Source organism: Lytechinus pictus, chromosome 2, assembly GCF_037042905.1.
Source record: "Lytechinus pictus isolate F3 Inbred chromosome 2, Lp3.0, whole genome shotgun sequence".
In the NCBI taxonomy this organism is placed as follows: domain Eukaryota; kingdom Metazoa; phylum Echinodermata; class Echinoidea; order Temnopleuroida; family Toxopneustidae; genus Lytechinus; species Lytechinus pictus.
In genome coordinates this window covers 52,192,139-52,218,157 of record NC_087246.1, presented here as the reverse complement: position 1 = coordinate 52,218,157, position 26,019 = coordinate 52,192,139, and the positions used below count along the sequence as shown (strand labels likewise).

The 26,019-nt window shown below is 34.3% G+C and overlaps 1 protein-coding gene across 2 annotated transcripts; it reads left to right on the top strand.

Annotated features, from left to right (window-relative positions):
• Window positions 1-2,405: 2,405 nt before the first annotated feature.
• LOC129254011 (uncharacterized) lies at window positions 2,406-26,019 on the top strand. 2 transcript variants are annotated; one of them, XM_064095123.1, is made up of 8 exons: window positions 2,406-2,949; window positions 10,176-10,269; window positions 12,592-12,629; window positions 18,833-18,911; window positions 20,220-20,513; window positions 21,494-21,634; window positions 22,317-22,569; window positions 23,530-26,019. In XM_064095123.1, the coding sequence occupies exons 2-8, from the start codon at window positions 10,188-10,190 to the stop codon at window positions 23,936-23,938; spliced, it is 1,296 nt and encodes a 431-aa protein (XP_063951193.1). In that variant the 5' UTR covers window positions 2,406-2,949; window positions 10,176-10,187; the 3' UTR covers window positions 23,939-26,019. The 2 variants fall into 2 exon arrangements, with proteins under 2 accessions (XP_063951193.1, XP_063951194.1); XM_064095124.1 differs by having other exon boundaries at window positions 2,414-2,897.

Genomic DNA, 26,019 nt, shown 5'->3' with positions numbered 1-26,019 from the left:
GCGCTATTGTTATGCTGATAAAGGAAAATACCCCCCCCCCCCACAACGCGGAAACCCCCAAATGAAATGTGAACACATTTTATACCAAAGTATTACCCCAGGGTGTGGTCTCTTTAACACTGGATTGATACCTTACATTATACATTATTTCCAAAATAGAACTTTCAGAATAAAAACTGTATATTACTCGATGCGGGACTCCATGTCACATGAATGGTGTTTCATAAAGCTGTTCGTAAGTTAAGAGCGACTTTAAGAACGACTGGTGAACCTTTCTTACGCGCTTAACCATCGCCACTGAATATACCATTTAACACAAGAAAGGATCACCAGTCGTTCTTAAAGTCGCTCTTAACTTACGAACAGCTTTATGAAACACCCACCAGGGCTCCGTAACACAAAGGTTTGCGATGGATTGCAAATATGAAAGAAGCGCACTGATTATTCCCTCGTCAGTATTTTAAACCAAATACGCATGTAACATTGATATTGATTGGTCAGTTCATTTAGCGATTAATCTTTGTGTTACGGAGCCCTGACATTAAAATGGAGCGAAATTTGATTGAATTTGTAGCGAGATTGTATTATTATTAATTTCGGAATGACATCAACATGATCAAGGTTCGTTGAGATATATTTGAATAATATTTTAGGTCACTACACATTTTCATTTGAAATTTTTGATATCCACCATAAGGATAGACGAGATTTCGAGGGAATTTGAGAGACGTTTGTTTTCATTCTTTTGGGGTGACCTCACTTGTTCATTCAAATATCTTAAATAATTTAAGGTCATATCACATAAACAAAAATTTTACTTCAAATAAAGGACATGTCCATAAATGCAACATACCTTTCCAATAAGAAGATTTGAATTCAAAGAGAAACATTGTAACAAAAAAGTATTACACTTGATCAAATATTGGATTGAAAAGTTATGACATATTACAGTTATTATTAAAAAAAAAAAAACTTTACAAACATCTATGGAAAAGCTTAAAATCAAAATGATAGCATGATGCACTCACTCATTTCCATATTTTTTTTACATAGCTGTTTCATAAAATAATTCAAAGCCGAAATAATTTCATAATTGCTATTTTCATTCGATTCTGAACGTTCCTTCTGTTAAGCTAGTTTAGTATTACTTCATCCATTCCAGTCAAAATGATGCCAATAATACGAAAAATTGTAAAAAGTGATTTATGATTTATGAACACATAAGCTTTATAAGTATTGACTGATGGGAATGCACTGCGGAAATCAACCGTTGTATAATATTTTCTAAATAGGGCTTACCAAGCCAGATTTGTTGGCACATCATATTCCATTACAAAAACTCGTCATAACATGTGCTACTTAAGTTTGTTATTCTTACTTTGAGAATTAGTTTGCAAGCTGGAAATAAGCCAGTTGTAGAAAAGGAATATATCAGAGGCCGCGGAACGGTTTTCAAAGTGGGGGGGGGGGGGGGGGGCTGACCATGCAAAAAATCACAATCATAATATGGTCATTTTTACGTTTTTGTACACGGTTTTGGAAAAAGTCGGGGGGGGGGGGGGCACTTCCGCGGCCCCTGTATATTATGTTTATCATGTTACTTTCCAAGCTTTCGTTGTTAATTCACGAAGAGTGAAATACGAATACAATTTTATAACCTAAAGTGCATCAATAATAATGATGATGATGATGATGACAATAATAATGATAATAATAATAATAATGATAATAATAATAATAATAATAATAATAATAATGATAATGATAATAATAACAATAATGATAATAATAATTATGATGATAATACTAAAGGTCTCCTTTGAGATAATGAATATTTCGAATGGTTAGTTCTGACGCTTTCTTTTGTTTTCAAACATTTAATTGGAAAGGGCAGCATATTTTAAAGGTCCCGAGAAATTTAACCCTTCTTGTTAGCCACGTTCCGAAAGAAGAACAATAAAACGTCTCAGAAACAGATTCGGAGAAAGGTTGGACTTCGACTTGGAAAATGGCTCAAATCAACAGGAACGACATCTATCATGTCTATAGAGTTTATGAATACCTATCATTAGAGTATCTGGGATACCTTTCTATTACTGCCCCAAAAGAAGATCCACTTCGGATAAAAAACCGATATGCAATTATGACATGACAAAATGGACCTTGATCTTGCCACGTTCGACCGTGTTAGTTTGAAATTGCTATTGAGTGATCTCATTTTTTTTCCAACCTATATTAATCCCTGGTAATATCTTATTCTTTTTGGATTTTTTCCATACTTTCAAGGGCCATTTTATTTATTTATTTATATTTGTTAAACACATTCTCATTGAATCATCGCTAACAGCGCCCTCTATAAACACGTTTCTGAAATAGGGACTTCCCCATTACGAATGCTGGAAAGGGGATTCTTGCTGCTTATGGGAAGTCCCTACACGTATTTATACATGGCGAATGTACACGTCGACTACTCGTTGAGTACAACATATCTTACTCCTAGGAGTAATGTTCTACTAGTCTGTTTACAAAACAGAACATAGCAGGAAATACGTAACCTCCGATATTATCTCATTCGTGCATTTTTGAGAATATATAGCCCAACTATTTCAGAGACGATGGTAAATTTAGATGCTACGTTGTCCTCGTAGAGAAGAAACACTTGAATCAGCTCTGATCGCTCAACACAGAATCGGGTAACCACAGCAATTTGGTGCAATTTGCTGCTGTTATTGCGTCGAATTGAAATTCTTGCAGTCGTTGAGATCACTCATCTCTGAACATTTGCTGACATTGCAATTGCTTGTGACTCAACAACCATCATCAAGTTAAAACATTTTGTTTCATTCGAATTCGGACTTCACCTCGATTTCTAGCTAGGTGACCGGTGGGCGGAAAAGGTCAGTCATTAACCCGATCTCATCATCGATATCGCTATTGTTTGTTTGAAAGGTAAGACGGTATGAGAGAGAGATATTCCGCTTGGAAAAACTGGCATTCGATCGTGTGTGATTTATTTACAACCACATTACTTGCAAAATTGTGATAAACATCAGTTAGTTTTCAATAACCAGTCCCAACTCAATGAGTCAATCCGTTTCACATCAGAGTAATCTGCGTTGAGATATCACATACTGAGTTTTAAATTTCATGTTTTAAAACGTTACTGTCATTTTAATTTTATTACTAGTACTAGTTAGGCTATAATGATCCTTTCGTTCAAATTTTTTGCTCGCTCACTTCGCTCGCTCGCAACTTTTTATAAATTCAGCCCCATTTGCCATTTCTGGCCCCCTCAATTTTTTGGGCTCATTACACCACTGTTATTCTGTATCTATAAAGAGAGAGTGAGGGGTTAGTGGAGGGGCATATATCATAATTCAGTTACTTCTTGATGCTTTTAATCACCAATTTGGGGGCAGATATTTCTTAATAAAATTTGATACCACAAAGTAGGTAAACTAAAGTTTTTCATGTTTTTGGTAAAAATATTGTTCGTATGAACTAAACTGGAAGAGGAAGAATTATCAAGATTTATTATTATTATTATCATTATTATTATTATTATTAATGCTATTATTATTAGTAGTAGTAGTTGTAGTAGTTTTATTGATAGTAGTATTAGTAATAGTTGTAGTAGAATTAGTAGTAGTAGTAGTAGTTGGTAGTAGTAGTAGTAGTAGTAGTAGTAGTAGTAGTTGGTGGTAATAGTAGTAGTACTAGTAGTATTAGTAGAAGTTAATTGGTGGTAGTAGTAGTAGACTAGTAGTAGTTACATGTAGTTAGTTGAAGTAGTTGTAGTGGTGGTAGTAGGAGAATGAGAAGAAGTAGTAGTTAAGTACTAGTAGTAGTAGTAGTAGTAGTAGTAGTAGTAGTAGTAGTAAAAGTAGTAGTAGTAGAAGTAGTAGTAGTAGTAGTAGTAGTAAATGGAGGCGCGATAGCTCAGTCGGTAGAGCGGGGGTTTCGGATTCCGGTGACCCGGGTTCGATTCCCAAGTGATGCGCTAGTGCCCTTTGGCAAGGCATTTATCCTCATTACCAGGTCCCTCGGAGAGGACCTTAAGCCGTCGGTCCCCTGGTTGCTTGCTCACAGGCATTCGTGCTTTCTTAGCAGTCAGGTAAAAACCTCGGTATGTATGTATATGTAGTAGTAGTAGTAGTAGTAGTAGTAGTAGTAGTAGTAGTAGTAGAAATAGGCCTATAGCAGTAAAAGTATAGAGTAGTGGCAGTAGTAGTATAGTGTTATATTAAAGGACAAGTCCACCGCAACGAAAAGTTGATTTGAATAAAAAGAGAAAAAAAAAGAAATAGTGAGTGATGGACATCATCAACTGACTCACCTAGTTGTGCATATCACTTTTTTGTGATAAATAAGCGAAACTTTAAAATGTCATAACTTTCTTATTTTACATCCGATTTTGATGAAATTTTCAGCACTGTGCTAGTTTTGATTTTTCTCTATTTATTCAAGCCAGCATTTTCCTGGGGTGGACTTGACCTTTAAGTTTTATTATCTTTTATTTCTATTTGTATTGGAATATTGTTCCTGAAATGCCAAATTCAAAACTTTTAAAATGGTAGTTAATCATACATTTCTTTTTATAAGAAGTCATTTGAGGCCGATCAATGTAGGCCTACTTCAGAGCAAAGTTGAAATGTGTTATGTGTATACTGTATAACTACACTTTGGCACACACTACAGCAAGTTATTATTACCGGGAAATATAACAAGCATGCGTATACTTCCTTTCAATGCATTGTCGACAGTGGAAATGTAATACCCGTGTATCAGTGCGATTCCGGCTGATGATGACCTTTAGACCCTTTGTTGTCACCGTTGGCTAATTTTAGTCTGTATAGTCTCTATGCTGGTCTCTGTGACAAAAAAAATAACAATCATTATTTCAACTGTATATTCAATTGTAATCTTGTAGAAACAAATAGTAACTTTACTATTGATTGGGAATCTTGATTGTATATTGACATATTTTCTGGTTTTATGTAGTTATTGCGATTTACACATCTGCTATAAAATGAGGAAAGGATGAAGAGAAATCAATCGAGTAGAGGAGGAATGGACCAATACTAGTAACATGTTACATTAAACTTGAAATAATGAGAAGAAATTACTTAAAAAAAAAAAAAAAAAAAACATTTATGCTCAAAAGTTGTACTCTTCAAAGTTATACCTTGATTTTTAGCACAGTGTAAAAACTTGGGTGTTGAAATAAATGACACCAGTTGGTGTTCCTGTAGGACCACTTGCTAAGGTGTAACATTACAAACTAGCTTTTGAACATAACACCAACAAGTGTAAAAGTAACAATCACGAGTGTTACATAACACCCGTCGAACACCAAAATATATTAACACCGGACTGGTGTGTTTTTCTATGTACACCAATCTACACCATATTTTTTTTTTGCTATGCAGGGGCGGCAATTTTTTTCACGACCGGGGAATGGGGGGACGAAACTGCTAACGAAAAAAGAAGAGTACTGTGACGTCACCTTACTAAACCCCCTAAAAATCTAAGTTTCAATAATGTGCAGGTATTCACATGGAGTGTTGCGATCAAACAAGAATATAACGACAGTGAAACATTATGACACCCTGATGTAAATACAAACATGTACTTTCCATAGGTCTCAAGAAATATACATGGAATTGCAAATTGTATCCAGGACTTATTTAAAGGGAACGTATATATAAATGCCAAAAAGTAAGAAAAAAAATTAATTACTTTGAATAATGAATGGTTGAATCATATTTTTTTTCTTGACAGTTATTATTTGTCAGAAAAACAATAAAAACCTAAAATTATGTGTTGCACATTAGTCTTGAAATAAAACAGAGCGTTGATTGATACAATTTACAAAGAAACAACGTTCTTCACTCGAAATAAAATACACTTATTTCTTGGTAACCCCTGGTCCTACTGACCATAAAATCAAGAGATAAAAGTGAACTCGACTCGGTTGAATTATTAGCTTTTCGCGGTCTCGATGAGATTCTGTTGAATCTCCTCACCGAACTTGCATACATTTTTCAGTCTCCAAAATATCCGGGGTTATCCAGTTTTCTTGGGGTTGGGTCTTTATTCTCTAGGCTACATTTGAAAAATATATACCATGTTTTAAATGAATGATACATAAATAAATATAAAATAAAACACGTTGTTAACAAAACAACATGGACTTTTCAAAACATATCTGCGAATGTATAGTTTAGAATTTTAGGATCATCGAAACGAATCTCTCCTTGCTTTCATATCCAAGGAATCCAGAAGAAAGACGACAAGAAAATGCCCTACGATATTTCAAAATAATAAATAATACGAGAGATCGACGAAATGCATAAAGGCCCTCTACCAACATTATAAAATGAAAATAAAAAACAACAACCACTGTCTGTAGGTCTATAATACACAACTTTGTGCCCCCCCCCCCTCAGGAAAGTAAGAAAAATAGGGGGGGGGTGGGCAACCACTGCTAAGAATAATGAATTGTGAATTACGTAGCTATAAATGATGAGAATATACAATCGATTGTTTACATTTACAGCAGAAACTAATAGCGCCATCTCGAGTCCTCAACTTCTCATACCAGACCACTTTCCTGACCCATAATGCTAGTGTAGTCTAGTAATATAGACCCAATTGAATGATAACATGCTAATTAATTACTCAAAACATTTAAACCGCATTGATTATGTTACCAAGTAGCAAAATAATTATTTTTCCTTTCAAATCATTTCAGTTTCTCTATACAAATATAATTATAGGTCAATTTATTCTCTGTAGTATTAGTAGATATCTGAAAACGTATATTTAAGACTATGTATTTATAACACATGAGAGACCACATACAGTTCACCCCCTTTAAAGATCTCACTTATTTTTAATTACAAATTGATGAATATTATGACCTTTTGTGAGTAGGTGTAAATATTGATTTAAAAGGGCTATAGTTTTTAATTTCATTTTTTTAAGGGTCAATGAACTTTGGCCAAGTTGTGGTATTTGTTGAATTACCATCATACAGTTTATGGATCTGATTCATATAACTTAGACATAAGAGTAATCAAGTATCACTGAACATTCTGTGCGAGTTTCAGGTCACATGACCAAGGTCAAAGGTCATTTAACTTTAAGGTCAATGACATTTAGCCAAGTTGGGGGTATTTGTTGAATTACCATCATAACTTTGAAAGTTTATGGATCTGATTTATAAAACTTGGACACAAGCGTAATCAAGTATTACTGAACAACATGTGCGCGTTTCTGGTCACATGACCAACTGAAGGTCAAAGGTCATTTAACTTTAAGATCAATGAACTTTGGCCATCAGTGTTGGGGGTATTCGTTGAATTACCATAACTCTGAAAATGTATCGGGCTAGTTCATAAAACTTGGACATAAGAGTAATCAAGTATCACTATCACTAAACATCTCGTGCGAGCTTCAGGTCACATGAACAAAGTCAAAGGTCATTTAAGGTCAATGAACTTTGGCCATGTTGGAGGTAATTATTAAACTGCCGTCATAACTTTTAAAGTTTATGGATATAGTTTATGAAATGTGGACATAGGGGTAATCAAGTATCACTGACAAGTCTTAGGTCACATGATCAAGGTCAAATGTCATTTAGGGTCAATGAACATAGTATCGTATCACTGTATGAATAGTGATTTTTGTGAATAATTATTTTTTATTAGTTTTCAAAGCCAGCAATGCTGTTGTATTGAATTGCGTAATGCAGGTCATAGTGCCAGAGGCGCTCCACTTGTTATGATAGAGAAACAGTAAAACAAAAATCTTGTAATAGATTCATTTTAATTCAAAGAAATATGATTGAAGAGAAAATAGGCATATGATTGCCGTTTAAGCGATTTCATTTAGAAGTTTGATTTAGAACAATATATCTGAACGACTAGCATTATTTTTTACTGTCTGAATCACATTGCGCTCTTGCAGAATATGATGATAATGATGACGACGACGATGCTGATAATAATGATGAATAGTAGTATTATTAATTGTTATTATTTGTGGTGGCGGTTGTTATTATCATTATATCATAAAAACATACAACTGATATATAAATGAGAATTAATGTAGGAATTTATATTTTCGGTCGAGCCGATAGATATAAACAAAAAGGGATATGGCTACTACAATTGCAACTTCTCTTACAATACACCTATAGCATAACATGAAGCTTCGGTTATTGTATTCAGCATTCAAACAATATGCAACATTATTTTGTTTAAATTCTTACCAGTCTCCTTCGTTGGAAGAACAGTGTCGCACGGATGAATTGTTCGTCGACTTCAAAGACGACGCCGAAACTGTCCATTTTACTTCGCTATTTCACAGTTTTGCTTTTGACCATATTGACAAGTATAATCATGATAAAACAGGCCTTATAGTTGGGTAAAACCCAAGCGTTGGTATTCCCAAAAAACTCTAAAGATCGTCCTATGGCCCTACCCTAATTAGGGTAAAACTTATACAGTGGTGAGCTTGACAACTTCTCTGCACATACGACCCAGGATTGGTTGGTTTTTAATTGCTGCCAGAAATGCGCAAGCGCAGTGACATCACAGATAGAGACCCAGTGATAACGCAGGTTGATGGTAAATGGTGCGCGAGAACAATTAACGGCAGTGAATAAAAGAGCGACTAAATCAAGAAAGACCACTTGATAAAATGTGGAAAATAATCATGTTCAATGTGATACAGTATTTTTAGTTTCTATACCATTCATGATCAATAATTGTTGATATGTTTTGTCAAACGTTAACATTTCATTTGAGAAACAGAGTGCGGACAAAATTAAAAGAGTAGAGAGAGAGAAGAAAAATAGGTGCAGGGGATGAAGAAGGAGGGGGAAGAAGAAAACAGTAGAAGAAATAGGATAAAGCTACACACGGAGAGGATATTGTGAGAGGGGGGGGGGTATATTATAAGGGGGAAGGAGGGGTGTAATAGATGATATACTTTAAGAAAAAAGAGAGGATTGCTTAGTTGGTTGAGAAGATAGTGATTTCGTAATCGAGCCAGGTCGATTAGAAAAGTCGAAGCAACAATGGTTGTGCCCTTTGGTAAGGGATTGTACTACATTATAGGCCCCTCTATGCCCCTCATGCAAGACATTTAAAGCAGTTGGCATAATAACATGTTTGGTCATCTAGATACTTACTATCAAAGTGACTTTGTCAATGTTTTTCGCAGTCAGGTTACTATGACCACCACATAACCACTAACATAAAAACTGATTAATTGTTTTGAGGGATAGGAAATATTTTTTGAACGGGGGGGGGGGCGGACTGTTATCTGGTTCCATGACATTTGCTCCGGCGACAATTGCTCCGCTGCAAATTCCAAACATTAATGGATTGGCCAACTTCAACCCTAGCTCTAACACTACACACTATATCCTAAACCTAACCCTACACCTAATATATAGCCCTATTCTACTGCAACCATTAGAACCTTAACCCTTTGTCTTAGACGGAATAAAGCCCGGAGCAAGTATCTTGTCATCTTATTTTTTCATAGGTGTTCATGCCAACTGATACTGGTAGCAATATACGAGTCTTAAAGACATTTTGGGGATAACTGTACTTTACCAATCACACACAGCGGCGTAGATAGGTCTTCATATATACCTGGGGGAGTGGGATCAGCGAAAATTACGTTATGCATAATTGTGGGTGTGTATGTATGTGTGTGTTAGGTGTTTGTATGCATAATATGTGTTAAATGTAAGTGCACATATGCCAGTGTGTTTACATCCCCTCTGTTCTTTTATCAAAATATACTGCGAGCGAGTAAAGAAAAAAAAATCAACTTTTAACGAGTTAGTTTTATAGGATTAATGTTAATAATATCAATGACAATAAGAGTATGAAAAATAATGCCGGTCACACAGCGTCCCCATCTGAATGGTCTTTGCTCAAACATGATCGTAGCAAAGAAGCCCACGCCCTTGTTCGGGTGTATAGGTCATCATTTCGGGAATAAAATGCACTGTTATAAGAAATGAGTTCGATGTGTTGATTTACGAATTACAATTAATGTTCATTTAATTTGTTATGATTGTAGACCTGACGAAGACTCACAAAATGTACATATGATATAAAAAAAAATTGTGTAACATTATTTTATTTTTCTAGCCTATTATCGTCATGAACATGAACGGAGAACTACCCGAATCAATGGATATTGATGATGACCTTTTCAGTAGAATTCACCACGATTATCAAAATGGTACGTCAACATCCTATTTGCTTCTTTTCTTGATTTTCAATTTGATAATAATTATGATCCAGTTTGTCACAACAAATCAAAAGGAAACATTCAATAGTAAGTTGTAGAAATTGTATCAAAATATCTAATATGTGGTACGTGCTTGAGAAATTATAACATATTTTTCCTTTATTTTAGCTAACCAAAATAGAGAGTTGAATTTTTAAACCTTTTGGGTAAACAATTGTAATCATATAAGAAGTAATTATGATTAGGCACTAAATTTGACATATCATAGGAAGGACTCGGAGGAGCATGTTTTTTAAAGAAAAATTTATCGCCTTTTTTTTTTATAGCGTTAATGAACGTAATCAAACGTTCGCATCACAGCTCTGATTATTTTCGGTCCCTTTCTTTATGTGTCGTATATGCGTGAGATGGTGAAGATACAAGGCCAGAGGCCCGTTTCATAAAGAGTTGCAACTGTTGTAACTTTGCCATAATGGCAACTGCCATGGTAACAGGGCTCAGCAGCCAATCAGAATCAAGTTTTTCATGGTAGTTGCCATGATGGCAAAGTTACAACAATAGTTGCAAGTCATTTATGAAACGGGCCCCTGGGCTTCAAATGGTTATCAGTATGAACGGATATCAAAACTTCCTTTAAAACGTTTCAAGTCCAACCATTGAATTGACAAAAGGCCTACTATAGTAGATGATGAACCTTTTCATATTTCCCGTGATCCACATATCTCCACCCCTGTCAAATTTTCAAAGTGAAATCCAATATCGGGGAAGTCTGCATACCCAAGGGATATGCAAGTTTGTTGATATTTCAACGCGCTTAGAGATTTGTTGTGATCTAACTCCAGGGTTCAGATTAGGAGAATCACGTCCAAATGACATACTCTTTTATGATTCACATGTTAACACACGTATTGAGTAATGGTCAACCTATACCAGCGTGTAGAGGCAGTTATTGCGCAATAGTATAGGACCGTGCGATCTCGATATCGCAATATGTTGGGAATCCCCTAGATATGCGCGCGCAACAAAGTTTGCGATTAGTCTCAGTTCGAGGAACGCGGGGGCGTTTGTGTTTTGTTAATGGCCACTACTCACGCTGACTGTATCGGCCTACTGTGAAGCAAGCTTGAACAGGAATTTATAACTATGATAACAACTAACTTATTCGGAATCGGGGATTGCCTTCATTAAAATTAGGCTTTGGGTTAGCTTATATATTTCGTGAAAAATAACTGAACTGCATTCATATTCTTCGCGCTATTGGTGAGAGTGTGCATATAGGTCTATTTTCATCATCATTTAACCCTGATTGAAATTATTTCATTTCGGTGACAGCGCTTCCAGGATATAGACTATTTTACTAGCACATTGGTTCAACTTTTGGTTTCGGTTTCGTGAAATTTCTCTGATCTCGCCGCACTTACGAAATAAGTGGAAATATTTTTGAAGAAATACTGTTAATTGGTAAGATTAGTTCCACTGATTCGTATTTTTAATATTATTTATCGACAATGTCGTCTTTTATTTTGCTCTTTTATTTCTACCCCTGAAGTTTGCTTTACATCAGTGAGTCAATGTATTTGATCGTTTTAAAGTATATTAATATTTACAACTATTACCAATGTTATAGCCTATGATAGAGACATTAGATGATACGATGGTAGGGCTGTTATCAACGGAATATTATTATTATTATTATTATCATTATATTTATTATTAGTAGTAGTAGTTTTATTGTTATTATTATTATTATTATTAGTCGTCGTCGTAGTAGTAGTAGTAGTGATATCGTCATTTTTATCATTATTATTATTCAGTATCTTTGTTGTTTTTATTATTATTGTTGTATAGTCTGTTCAACTTTAGAGTTGTATATCTTCTTAACAATAAATTTCCCCTTTTTTAAAGTAACAATGTCCTGAACAAGTTGAATCAATAAATAACTGCATTAATCAATAATGATCTATTTTTTTTAGTTACTGCTATTTTCTCTCGGTTTGATATGAATAAATCAGCAAGACATTTTATCTGTGGGTTGTGCGGAGTCATTTAATTACCGGGAAGATTTGATAAATCGGTGGTCATTTAGAGTCATGAGTAATCGTAAATGCACAGAGAGACTGATTTGAGCGTCAAATACATGAAACAGAGTTGAATATTTTTCATGAGAGTTGACGTTGGAGGGGGAACAGGTCTTAGCTTACAACTGCATCATATTAAAATATTTTGTCTTAATATATCTTTACATTATCTCTATATTTGTAGTACTATTTAAATCAAATTTCCACTAATCTTGGCGTTTTTATATCTTTACAGGCCCCGACCTAGAAATTCTTAACAGTATTGATTGGTCGGTAAGTAGTATGAAATATTTGAAAAGAATGACATAAAATTCGTTCATTTTATGTTAAAAAATATAAGAAAAAAATTGTTTCGAATTATCAAGTGGAGGTTATTCTAATTCCAATTCCTAATGGATCTTGATATCCTTGAGTTTGATTCATTTTCATTTTAGCACTTTTACACAGTAACATAGATCTTATTAGAATACGAAGTTTAAAAAGTCTTGAAATCTTGGCACTCCTCTTTATATTTGTCGGTTGTTGTTATTTTAGATTTGTTTCCTCATATTTGCTTACTTTTGGTTTAGAATGAAATTTTCTGTTTTACTGTTATTTACGTTATGATATATTATTCTTTGTATATTTTTTAATATTTTATGCGCGATCTTTCTGAAAAACAGCCAATGGCTGATTGAGGGATATTTTACCATGATGAAATAAAATTGATCAAATCAAAATCAAATCAAATCAGGTGCAAAGCAAAGTGTGGGATGATCGATCCTGAATAAGTTATTTTGGAAAGTCCCCTTTTTATGTTTTGTTTTGAATAATTGACATATGAAAAAAAAGTGAGTTGTTGAGTATATAAGTAGAGTTTATACTTAATGTGTATACATTATTATCATCAATATTATTTATTACTATTTGAAGGTTGAGTTTCAAGGTAACACTCCATGATTGATACTGTTAAAAATGAAGTACTAATTTAGCACTTACAGTGCTTGTATAATGACTGCACTACGAATGCTGATTTTCTAGTTAAAATTTAAACTAGAAAATTATAGCACTCGTAGTGCAGTCACTATATATACAAACACTGTAAGTGCTAAATTACCACTAATTTTTTTTTACAGTATACATATATATATATATATATATATATATGTATACTGTAAAAAAAAATTAGTGGTAATTTAGCACTTACTTCACACATTTATATATATATATATAGTTAAAAAATAATAGCAAGCTAAATGGGAAAACAAACCATTTGATATATTATGTTAGTGCTTCCATATAGAAGGAATGATTTTTTTAAGAGATGATATTCATTTCCTATATGTATTTTCTAATGTATATGTCGAGAATCGAAGTTATTATCAAATAAAAACATATTGATACAAAAAACCCCGCCGAAATCAAAATAAAAGGGGGCGATTAAGAGGAATGAAACCACGGTATTTATTTTTAGTTAACATAGCTCAATGAAAATCTAATTTTCCTAAAAAATAATTCGCTATCAGGAAGTAAGAAAATATTGCACCTTTACTGCGTTCACTACATTATTTCTGTATCATTTGCCCGCTAATAACTTTGACCATGTTAACACAAATCGGGTCGCAAAAATTTAAGTATTCACAGTAAAAACGCTGTTCAATATATATATATATATATATATATATATATATATATATATATATATATATATATATATATATACATATACAACTCTGTTTGGTGTACTAAATTTACGGTAGTTTAATCGTTAAGTGTTTAAAATCTAAATCAACAAAGATTAATATTTGTCTAGCCTGCAAAGCAGAGTGAGACTATTATAGGCACCGGTTTTTGGACGGCGGCAGAGGCGTCGTCAACATGAAATCTTAACCAAGGTTAAGTTTTTGAAATGTCATTATTACTTAGAAAGAATATGGACCTAGTTCATGAAACTTAGATGTAATGGTATTCCTGACCATGTTTGGGGAATCAATATCGAAATCTCAACCAAGGTTAATGTTTTGAATTGTCATCATAACTTTGAATGTTTATGGATCAAGCTCATGAAACTTGGACATACGGGTGTAGTAGGGGTGTATCACTGAAGATCCTGCCTGAGTTTCAGGTCACATGACTAAGGTGTAAGGTCTTCAGGGTCATCTAACTTTGGCCATGATGGGGGTAATTGTTGAATTGTCATCATAACTTTGAAAATTTATGGATCTAGTCAACTTGGACAATCAAATATCTATGAACATCCTGTGCGAGTTACAGGTCACATCAGCAAGGTCAAAGGTAATTTAGGGTCAACGAACTTTGGCCATGTTGGGGATAATTGTGGAATTGTCATCATAACTTTAAAATTTCTGGATCTAGCCAACTTGGAAATAAGAGTAACCATGTATCCCTGAATATCCTGTGCGAGTTTCAGGTCACATGACTTAGGTCAAGGGTCATTTAAGGTCAATAAACTTTGGCCAAATTCGGGGTATTTCTTGAAGTGCCATCATAACTTTGTGATTTTATGGATATAGTTCATGAAATGCGGACAAGGTCTTTGGTCACATGATCAAGGTCATATGCAATTTTGGGTCAATGAATATAGTATTCTATTATCATGTGAATGGTGTTTTTTGTAATATTTTTTTTCATAGTCGTTTTCAAAGTCAGCATTGCTGCTATATTGAATTGAGTAATGCAGGCGAGACAGAGGCGCTCCACCTGTTGATATTTAATATTCAAGAAATTAAGCATGGTTGTTTTAACTGTGGAACTATGGTCAAGTTGATAATGCCTATGTATATCAAACATTATTATTATAAAATTCTAAACGGCATTTTGATTGTATATACGTGTAGAGTTAACAAAAATTGATGAATTTCAAAGTTTCTGAAACTTAATTCTCATATACATCCTCCCCAATGGGAAACAATGAAGCAAATTCCTTTCAAACCGACCAGAATGATAAACGCCCCATAAAAAAGAGGTAAAAGAGAAGGGGAAGGGGCGAAGGGAGAAAAGAAAAATGGGCGGCTTTGAGTTTTTTTCTCCTTGTTACCCACAAAATAAAAATCGAAAAAAAACCTGTTCAGAATTCAAAATATGAATTTGGATTATTTGCTTAGTGGGTTAAAGAGTTAAATGCGACTGTAAAGTAATTTTGCAATCAAGACTGATCATACCAAGATAGCCTTCGAATTTTGTCCAAGAAGGTGGCACCTCTTTCTTCTCTCCGAATTTGCAAACGCTTTGAAAGTTTATTTATTTATTTATTTGCTTATATCTTTGCAAGAACAGTTTAAGATTAAGACCCAACAGAATAAATTTGAATCAAACTCAAACTGGTATTAATCTGAAAGTGTGTTGTCTTCTTAACTCTTTAACAGATGGGATAAATTTAGGTTATTCTTACTTTGAATTTTAATTTTATCACAGCTCTTAGTAAGACAAGGCCCAACCATAACGACCACGTCCGAGGTATAAATAACTTTAAAGCAGTAGTAGTAGAGTTGACTATATAGGCCTATTCATTCACTTTGTTTTGTGATATAGGCATAATATTCGTCATAGGCGTTGGAACTTTACTTTGCTTTTAATGTAGGCCTATGCACTTTATAAAAATACAACTGTTGCTTAGGATACAGTATTCACATATCCCTATATAGTCCAGGATAGGCCCCATAGAAAATTGACCAAACCTTGTTTTTTTATATATACAATATTTTTTGATGGTTTTTTGTCAATTCGAGGGTGCTGATTACGAATCTGGATGATGCCACTCGTGTAACCTTGAGCATTTTCCGCAAATTGGCAAAATCCAATATGGCCGCCAAAATATGCAAATTACCCATGAAAATCCTAAAATTGTCTGCACATTGGCTGTGAAATGCATAAAATTGTGTGGCAGGAGTGAAATGCTCTCTGAAAAAATATTTTTTTAACAATATATTTATTTTCCTGATATTCAAAATGGCCGCCATAGGCCATTGTATACCCTATTATGTACAATATGAATATGGAAAACAAATTTTCACAAAAATGAGCACTAAACTGCAAAAAATCGCGATGTATGAACGAAGTAATATGCAAATTATCATTACTAACGAGATATATCATTTATAATGTCATATATGGGAACATTGCTGTATTTTGATATCTAAAATAGCCGCCACTGGCCCAAACAGTATTGCGTACAATGGCAATGGCCGGGGCGAAAAAAATGACAAGATTGAGCATTAAAATGCATATTAAGATAAACGAGTGGAATACTGACTAAAACATAATTGGAAATATGTCATTTATGTGATAAATGCTGTATTTTGAAATTCAAAATGGCCGCCTTAGCCCCTCTATTCATCATGTACAATGCGAATGGAGAAACTAATTTTCACACGAGTAAGAAACATAAAATGCATGTAATTGTGATCTACGAGTAAAATATTGTCTGACAACATGTTTTATAGCAAGACATATCATTTCTTTTGTCATGCATGAGATAAATACAGTATTGTGAAATTCAAAATGGCCCCTATAAGCCCTAACAGTATTATCTACAATGTGAATTGGGACATATAATTTTGTAAGAATTTGGATTTGCTTGACTATGTCATCCATATAATCCTGCTGTATGAGTAAAACGTTATTTGAAAACATTTTTTTTTAATCATCGCATTTCTTCTTCCATATAGGTGATAAATACTGTATTTTGACATTCAAAATAACCTCTACAAGCCCTAACTAAAGTATGTAACATGCGAACAGGAAAACTAATTTTCACAAGAGTGAGAATCATAAAATGCATATAACTGTGATGTACGAGTAAAGATATTGTCTTTAACATTATTTCGAACTAGATACATCACATATTGGCCGTGGACATGGTGGAGGTAATAAATGCTGTACTTTGACATCCAAAATGGCTGCCATAGGTCCTAAAAGTATTGTGTAAATTGTAACATGGGACATATAATTTTGACAGAATTTGGCTTTGCTTGACTCTAAATATTGCATATCATTGTGAATTGTGATGTAAGGGTGAATTATTGTCTACAACCATGGTTTCTAACGAGATATATCATAATGTTGTGTAATTAAGGTGATAAATGCTGCATTTTTAAATTGAAAATGGCCACCATAGGCACTTATCGTATATTATACAATTTGGGTGGAGACAAATAATGTTCACAAAAAGGGCATATGGCAGCCATTTTGAATGTTTAAATACGGTATTTATCACCTAAATTACATAAGATATGATACATTTTGTTATAAATCATGTTTTCAGACAACATACCACTTGTACATCACCATTTGACCAAGCAAAGCCAAATTCTGTTGAAATGATTTGTTCCCACTCATATTGTGCATAATACCGTAAGGGACTGTAGCGGCAATTTTGACTTTAAAATAACCGTATTTATCACCTAACTGGCAGGATAAACGATATATCTTAATGGAAATTATACTTTCAGACAATATTCTACTCATAGATCACTATTACGTGCATTTATGGTGCTCACTCCTGTGAATATTGGTTTCCCACAGTTAATGTCGATGGCGGCCATTTTGAAAGTCGAAATACAGTATTTAACACAAACATGAAACCTGAAAGATATATTTCGTTAGGAAATACGTTTTTAGACAGTATCCAATTAATTTATCACATATAAATGTATTTTAGTGCTTACTCTTGTGATTTCTTTTCTCCCATTTCTCATTGCGCATAATACTTTTAGGGCCTTTGGCAGCCATTTTGAATATCAAAATACAACATTCATCACATACATGGCATATTAATAATACATTTCGTTAATAATTATGTTTATAGTCAGTATTCCACCTGTTTAATCTTCATAATAAGCATTTTAGTGATCACTCTTGTGAATTTTTTGGCCCCCATTGCCATTGTACGCAATACTGTTTTGGCCAGTGGCGGCTATTTTAGATATCAAAATACAGCAATGTTCCCATATATGACATTATAAATGATATATCTCGTTAGTAATGATGATTTGCATATATTACTTCGTTCATACATCGCGATTTTTTGCAGTTTAGTGCTCATTTTTGTGAAAATTAGTTTTCCCTATTTATATTGTACATAATAGGGTATACAATGGCCTATGGCGGCCATTTTGAATATCAGGAAAATAAATAAATTTGTTAAAAAATTATTTTTTCAGAGAGCATTTCACTCCTGCCACACAATTTCATGCATTTCGCAGCCAATGTGCGGACAATTTTAGGATTTTCATGGGTAATTTGGCGGCCATATTGGATTTTGCCAATTTGCGGAAAATGCTCAAGGTTACACGAGTGGCATCATTCAGATTCGTAATCAGCACCCTCGAATTGACAAGAAACCATCAAAAAATATTGTATATATAAAAAAAAACAAGGTTATGCCTCTTCAATCCTGGACTAATATACATGACGGGCTATTTAACCATTCTGTATTAATCATTTCGACTCTTCAATTCTTTGAATATGTACAACAGGATATTCTCACCAGCCCAACTTCTGTCAACCGATATTCTAACAGCTCTAGTCCTTCCAACGGTTTGGCACAATCAATTGGTATGTATTCAGTGCAGTCACAGTAGACTTTTACCTTGCGTAAAAGAAAAAAAAATCAGTGAAATTCCCCCAAAAGAATACCTTATTCAAGAGATACGCAACCAAACACACACGTACACCCCCACACGCTTGCATGTACATGCCTACATGTATGCGGATTGAGTCAGAAAATGCCCCATCAGTTTGAAGTTGACTTGTCCGAAGTTATTTAATAATTGATTTATTGATATGTCCTGATATAGTGATTCTCTCTGCATGTGTCATTTTCATGTGGATCCTTACATGCATGACTTACTACGAGACAATCTCCAAAAGGAGGTAAAATCTTAGTTGCCCCAAGTTGCTGGGTGAAGACTGAAAACAAAGTCATTCCGTGCATACAGAAAAAACACACATTTGTAATGGTCATTCCTCACACACACGCGCGCGCGTACCAACCCTCAAATATAACACATTTACCGTGTTTACACTTTTTGGTTCAGAACCAAAAGCCAATGCAGAATCGGCTTTTGGTTTATCTTGCACTGCGTTTACACGCTGTTCCAGAACCGCGAGCCGATGCAAAAGCCAAGTGTAAACGCGGTAATTATCTCTCTCGCGCGCACACACACAAGCACACAACCTCCCACACACTCACGCTCACACTTGTGAAGGGCTCAACTTAAGTAACTGCGTCCAAATCAGGCAGGCCATTAGAAGGTTGGTATAGTAGGACGGTTGTTCATGTTGATCAACGGAAGACATAACTAAATAGATAATGGGTCATTGGGAAATATACACTCTACTTTCTAAAGTATTTATTGAATGTTTTAGGAAGCTTGTGTGGGTGCGGATGGTTGGGTGTGTGGAGATGTGTGTCTGTGTGTGGAATGGCGGGTAGGTGTTTTCCTGAATGCACAAAATTACTTGTTCACATTTTATTTACAATATATGATTTTTGTTTTGGCATTAGCATATTTACCCACATTTGTTTTTGTTACATGTGAAAAAGTCCAAACACTCCACTGTTTCTAGATACAGTATGTTAGGATTGATCTAAAGATACCTCGTGCATAATTATAATTAATACTAATGCCTTCGAAAATGTGTTTTGTTCCAATTTGTTACTATATATTGTTTCAAATTTAATTCAATGAAATATTACAAACAACTTATTATTATTATGTTATGTTATCATTATTATTATTATCAATATTGTTACTATTATTATTACTACTGTTTCCTATGTATAAATGTGCTTTGGTCCGTAAAGATCTTAAGTATTTTGTTGATAGACAAGAAAGATACAATTTTCTTCTGCTTGCACAGAACTGGGCGGTATGGCTGAAGGGAGTCCCGAAAGAAGTTTCCAACAGAGCTCTGCTTTCGAGAGTCCCTACAATGACCCTATGTTTGGTGTTGGATCACCCATGCCACCTCAAGCCCAGGTCGTTACTGTTACCAGTTCTGATGTTATACAATCAGAGAGGATGGACAGTAATTTAGCTGACATTGAACCAATGAGGTTGGGTTCGGATATTGAAAGGGCGGTCATGGCAGATCCTTCTACTCTCAGAGAAAGCTTGGGATCCATCGAATTGAATTCTTCTAGAAATTCCTCGAGTGAGTCAAATCAGCAATAACGATTCACATTGACATCTGACAGCCACAATGATGTAGTTCTGTGTCGTGTTATATCAAATCATATGTTTGAATTTGCGATAAGTTACAATCTTTTACCATTTGGTTTGGCACAGATCTACAAAAAATTGATATAAACTCCAACATAGATTGTGTCTTTTATATCACATCACACTGAAATGTTTCTCATTTGCTTGTACACAGCAAAAACTGTGGTGTTAACCGGTGTACATAGAGGACCACACCAGTTATTTTACACCGGTGTTAAATTGGTGGTGTTAGTTTTACACCTATAGGTGTTATTAAAACACCTATGGTTGTTACATTTACACTCTTTGGTGTTATGTTCAATCTCTAGGGTGTTATTTTAACACCTTAGGGTGTGGTCCTCTATTAACACCAATTGGTGTCAGTTTTAACACCAGTTTTTACAGTGTATAAGTGGGGTTAAGAGAGGAGTCTGTCAAACACGATTAGCAAAGAACTGGTATCCTTTACAAATGATCTGTAAAGTATTCTTTACTATCATTGCAGCAATAAAAAGGTCTATGTGGTAAAAGAAGGTTGGAGACAATATCTTGAATCTTTAAATGTCACAATGAAATACATGGAAATAATTGCAAGATAGGAATTGTTTAATGCAGTAAAATGCAAGTAAATGATTGCATGATAGTGATTGTTTCATACAATTGAATACAAAATTTGATTGCATGATGACTGTTTCATACAATGAAGTACATGTACAAGTAAATGATTGCATGATAGTGATTGTTTCATACAATCAAGTACAAGTAAATGATTGCATGATAACTGTTGCATACAATGATGTCCAATAAAATGATTGCATGATATTTATTGTTTCATACAATGAAGTACAAGTAAATGATTGCATGAAAGTGATTTTTTTTATACAATGAAATACATTCATGTACCAATTAATACAAATATTTTTTTGACTGCAGTGGTAACAGCCAGTGGAGTTGCTACCCAAAGACAAGCTCAACCAGACAGCAGTCAATCGCAGACTACTGTTGCCACAGCATCTAATAGTGCAACCAGAACTGCTGGAGAAGATTATTATCGAAATTATAGATTGCCAGAGTGTAAGTTGCTTTTGTTTAAATTCATTATAATTTGGTTCATAAGGTGTTACAGTTTACTTCAATTTAATGTTACTCTCAAATTGGAGCTAGGAGTTTGCTTAGTTGTGCAGTATTAGAATTATTTTATCACTTACTTATAATATCACTTACATATACCTGCATATCAACTGTATTCAGCTTTTTATTTTGAGAAGGGAATAATCTAGTGATATGATATTTCAAGATTAATATAGTACAAATCTATTTACAAATTATTTACTAAGTTAAATCAACAATCTTAAAGAAGTTTGACAGAGATCGATTGTTCAACCCTTCTCTGTCACATTCTGCCCCTCTATCAGTAATGCTATTTTAGAATTACAAAGCACTAAATACATTGCCCTGACCACAATGATGATAGTCGCTAAAGGTTGGGGTTGAGGCTAGGGTTTATGTCTGGCCTAATATGCAGATATTCCATAGGAACAATTATCGCTGGAACAAATGCCATTGCATCTTGCTGAAAGTTCATGCTTAAATAACGGCGTTACAGAGTGTACGAAATAAATTATATGATGGTATCTAACTGAAAAATTTGAGTAATCAAGGGGTAAATACATTTTGCATAGATTTATGCCTTGTCCCTTGTTTCGGGGATTGATTTCGAGGTTATGATATTTTGTTGTTGTTGTCGTTGCTGTAGTTGACTATTTCAATGTCAGCGTCAAGTTCCTTTCAAATCTCGTGGTACACAAAGAAGTCACCGAGAGGGGTGGATGCTTGCTTCATTACCATCTGTCTGATAAGCCTCCTATTCCTCTACCAGACGAGACAGATCGAGTACTCATTCCAACCAAGATTCAACAAGAAGATGGTTCCTTGAAAGACTTCCCTTGGACCAACGAGAAACAGAGACGATTCACGGTGGATAAGATTTTACAGAACTTCTATAGAGGGTATGATATAACAAAGCTGAATTTTTTAGGATGAACTTCGACTAAGAAGAAAACATTGTCCAAAATCATTTGTAATTCCTTTCTTCAAATTTACCACATTCTTCCTTCATTTATGCTCATAGGGAGATTGCAGTATAAAGGATCCAGGTGCTTTTACTATTTTTATTCATATTAAGGATTGTTATCTCTGCATTGGAAAAAATAAATGCCTCTGTCAACCGTAGGTGGTTGGAAACATTATGTCTGTTTTCGAAATGTCCATCCCGTTTTTGGTTTCGCAATAACAGAAGAAGCATTTTACAGATCCATTTCAAACCTTTTCTCACTATGCTTACAGAAGTGATAAAGAACGGGTTTTTTTTTTTTTTGGGGGGGGTATCAATGTCAAAAGTTCAAGCTCACAGGGGTCATATATATTTATATTAAAATATCTTGTTTTTTGCAATAAAAGAAGAACTATTTGAGGCATCAACTCAAAACTCTATGAATATGTAAGTTACGATGATCTGATCAGTGAGCCTATTGGGGGCATAACGGCATAGGTCAAAGGTCACTGGGGTCATTACATGAATTGATGTAAATAATTTTTGTGATCAATTTTGAACCAGATTCAATTTTAAACCTGGCTTATTAATGCATGTATATATGTGACTCAATGTGAGTATAATTGGATTGGAATTGGGGTTCAAGTTCAAAGGTAATAGAGATCACATGAAAATATTCACAATAACCAAACAAAAATTTGAAGTATAAATTTCTAACTTGGCTTATGTGTGCATATAAAAATGAGATCTGTGTTACATTTAGGGGTCACGAATTCAGGTGATGATATCAATTGAGGTTAAAAGACATTCTAGTTGAACAAGTCAAGACTGCTGCTGAATGCAACCAAAACCACCTTGGGTAGTTCGCTTGTCTTCTTCTCATCTTACCAGTTTATTTTCTGTGATTTTCTTTTAGCCTTCGGTTGTACTCAAGGGAAGGAAACATATACGCAATAAGAAAATCAAATACCAAGCTCTTTTGGCTTGGTACTGAGAGTAAGATAAATGGTAGCGCGGAAGAGCTGATGCGAAATCAAGAGACCGAGATCTTCAACTGGGAGCGCTTCGAGGAAAAGATCAAACTCAAGTTTGCGTCAGGTAAACAGACAGAATTGGAACTGCCCGCAGTTTGGATCAGCTTCGCCCAGAAGTGGGACAAACCATCCTCGCCCATCACAACTAAATTAGTGTGGGCTCGGATTGATCCCACACGAGCTTGTGAGATGGTGAAAACCCTCAACCCTAAAGTAAGGTCGACTGAGATCATGGAATCATTACATTCAAGCCTCCTTGCCATTTCCATGGAACCTAGTCAGAGTGCTTAAGACTGACCATCTTGAATATATTAATGTGGATTTTGTTTAATAATGGACCTATAAATTGTAAATATAAATACATGTCATCGAATTTCCATAATTATTCTTTTTTTCATTGATTCTGCGAAGCATGAAATAAGAGATAAAGTGGTATCTGTGATCGAAAGCTGCATATTTTTGAAAGAGCCGATTTCTGGAGTTGGAAAATTAAAGAAATAATATCATACAATATTAGCATTTTGTCAGTTTGAGAAACACTGAAATTGTCAGCTGAAAACAATTTACTATCCAGGGATCAATCTACGGAATAAGAAAGCAATATTCAGATACAGAGTAAAGTGGTATACTCCATAACATATGAATTTATTCACTCAATCAGGCCAATGTGATAAAATTTAGAGAAACATCCTTTTCATGCGATGGGTGATATAAAGCACTATCCAATGACCCATGCTAATCACCATCTGCAAACTCCCACATCAAGTCACCATGTAATATTTAAGAAGGTTGGAAATAAAATGATTTCATTCACACCAAATCTCTCGTTTTGACTATGTTCTAAGATAATAATGATGATAATAATAATAATCCTGGCATTGTCATAAGGATCTGATAAATCAGTGTTTATGTTCAGGACTTAGCAATTACACGTACAAGGAGAAGAACTATGATGGGGCTGTGATGTTGGTTTCATAATTAATGAATGTTAAATGTTCCCTTCTACCGTTGCTATCAAAGGTTATGTCTAGCCCAACAAAAGTTAATTTGAAAGAAAAGGGTAAGCTCAAATGACCATAATACTGAAAATTTCATCAAAATCTTATGTAGAATAAAATTTGTTGAATAGTTTAACATTTTACTTATTTTCACACAAAACCCGGTTATACTTAACACATGCGATATGCTGATGAGAGAGTTGACGATGTGGCACACTGTTTATTTTATATGTTATTGTATGAAGACTATTTCAATTTTTGCAGATTTAACAATATGGGAGCTCTTCCTTGAATCACAAAACGTTGCATCAATGGCATTGCCACAAGTTCAAGCAGGAGATAAAAGCTATTTAAAATTATAACAAGGAAATTTTCACGAAAACATACATAATGCTTCCAACCACCTGCGGTTGACAGAGACATAAAAAAATAACAAATTAAAATAAAACCCGAAAGAAATAACGATTGGGTGACGTCATCTGTTCTTTTAGCCAGAAATTGTCCACATGATGTGCTTTTTACTCTTAAAGCCAAATTCTAAAATTTCATAAATTCCTCATTGTACATTCGATTTTGATGAAATTTTCATGTTTATTTTTGCTCTATTTTCCTTCTTGTAGGGGTAGATCTGACCTTAAATGCATCGATAAAATATACATACGTTTCCAAAATTTTTGTAAATCGCAGCTCAAATTTGTGCATGATGGTATAGCGTATTACGATAGAGTTTCATTCTAATGTATATCCCAGATATAATGGTTCATGTAACTCTTGGCGAATCAATTACAAATATTATTGACTTCGTCTATTCCAAAATTGGTCATAGGATCTGGATGCTAGTTTCTCTTTTATGTACAAAAGAAAATTATTCCTAATTATTAAGTAAAAATAGCTTATAATTTGAAGAAAAAAAAACAATGAATCAGAATTGTGATGAAAATGAACAGGAAATCAGATTTCCAACCATGGATGTACTGTTTGTTTTTACATATTCACAGTGTCATACAGTGTTATAGACTAAAAATATGGGGATATGTGCAGTTGTCATTTCGGTCAGTTAAATGAAATTGTGAGAAATTATAAGACAGGCTAGCTAAAGAATGCATATGGAATTTTTCTTTCAATATACGCTCGAGAACCCTGCTTACTCACATTTCAACTTGTTTACATGTCCCCGATATTAAAGCTTGGTTGACGTGTGTATTTGGTATTTTTTAAACAGAAGTTTTAAAAATCAAACACCAGCGATCCGTTTCTAATATTTTTTAGCTGCAATTTTGAAGATTATTGATCGATTTTCCCATCATTCATTTGTTGAACTTCCTTTAAACTCGTAAAGGTCAAGTCCATACCAGAAGAAATGTTGATTTGGAT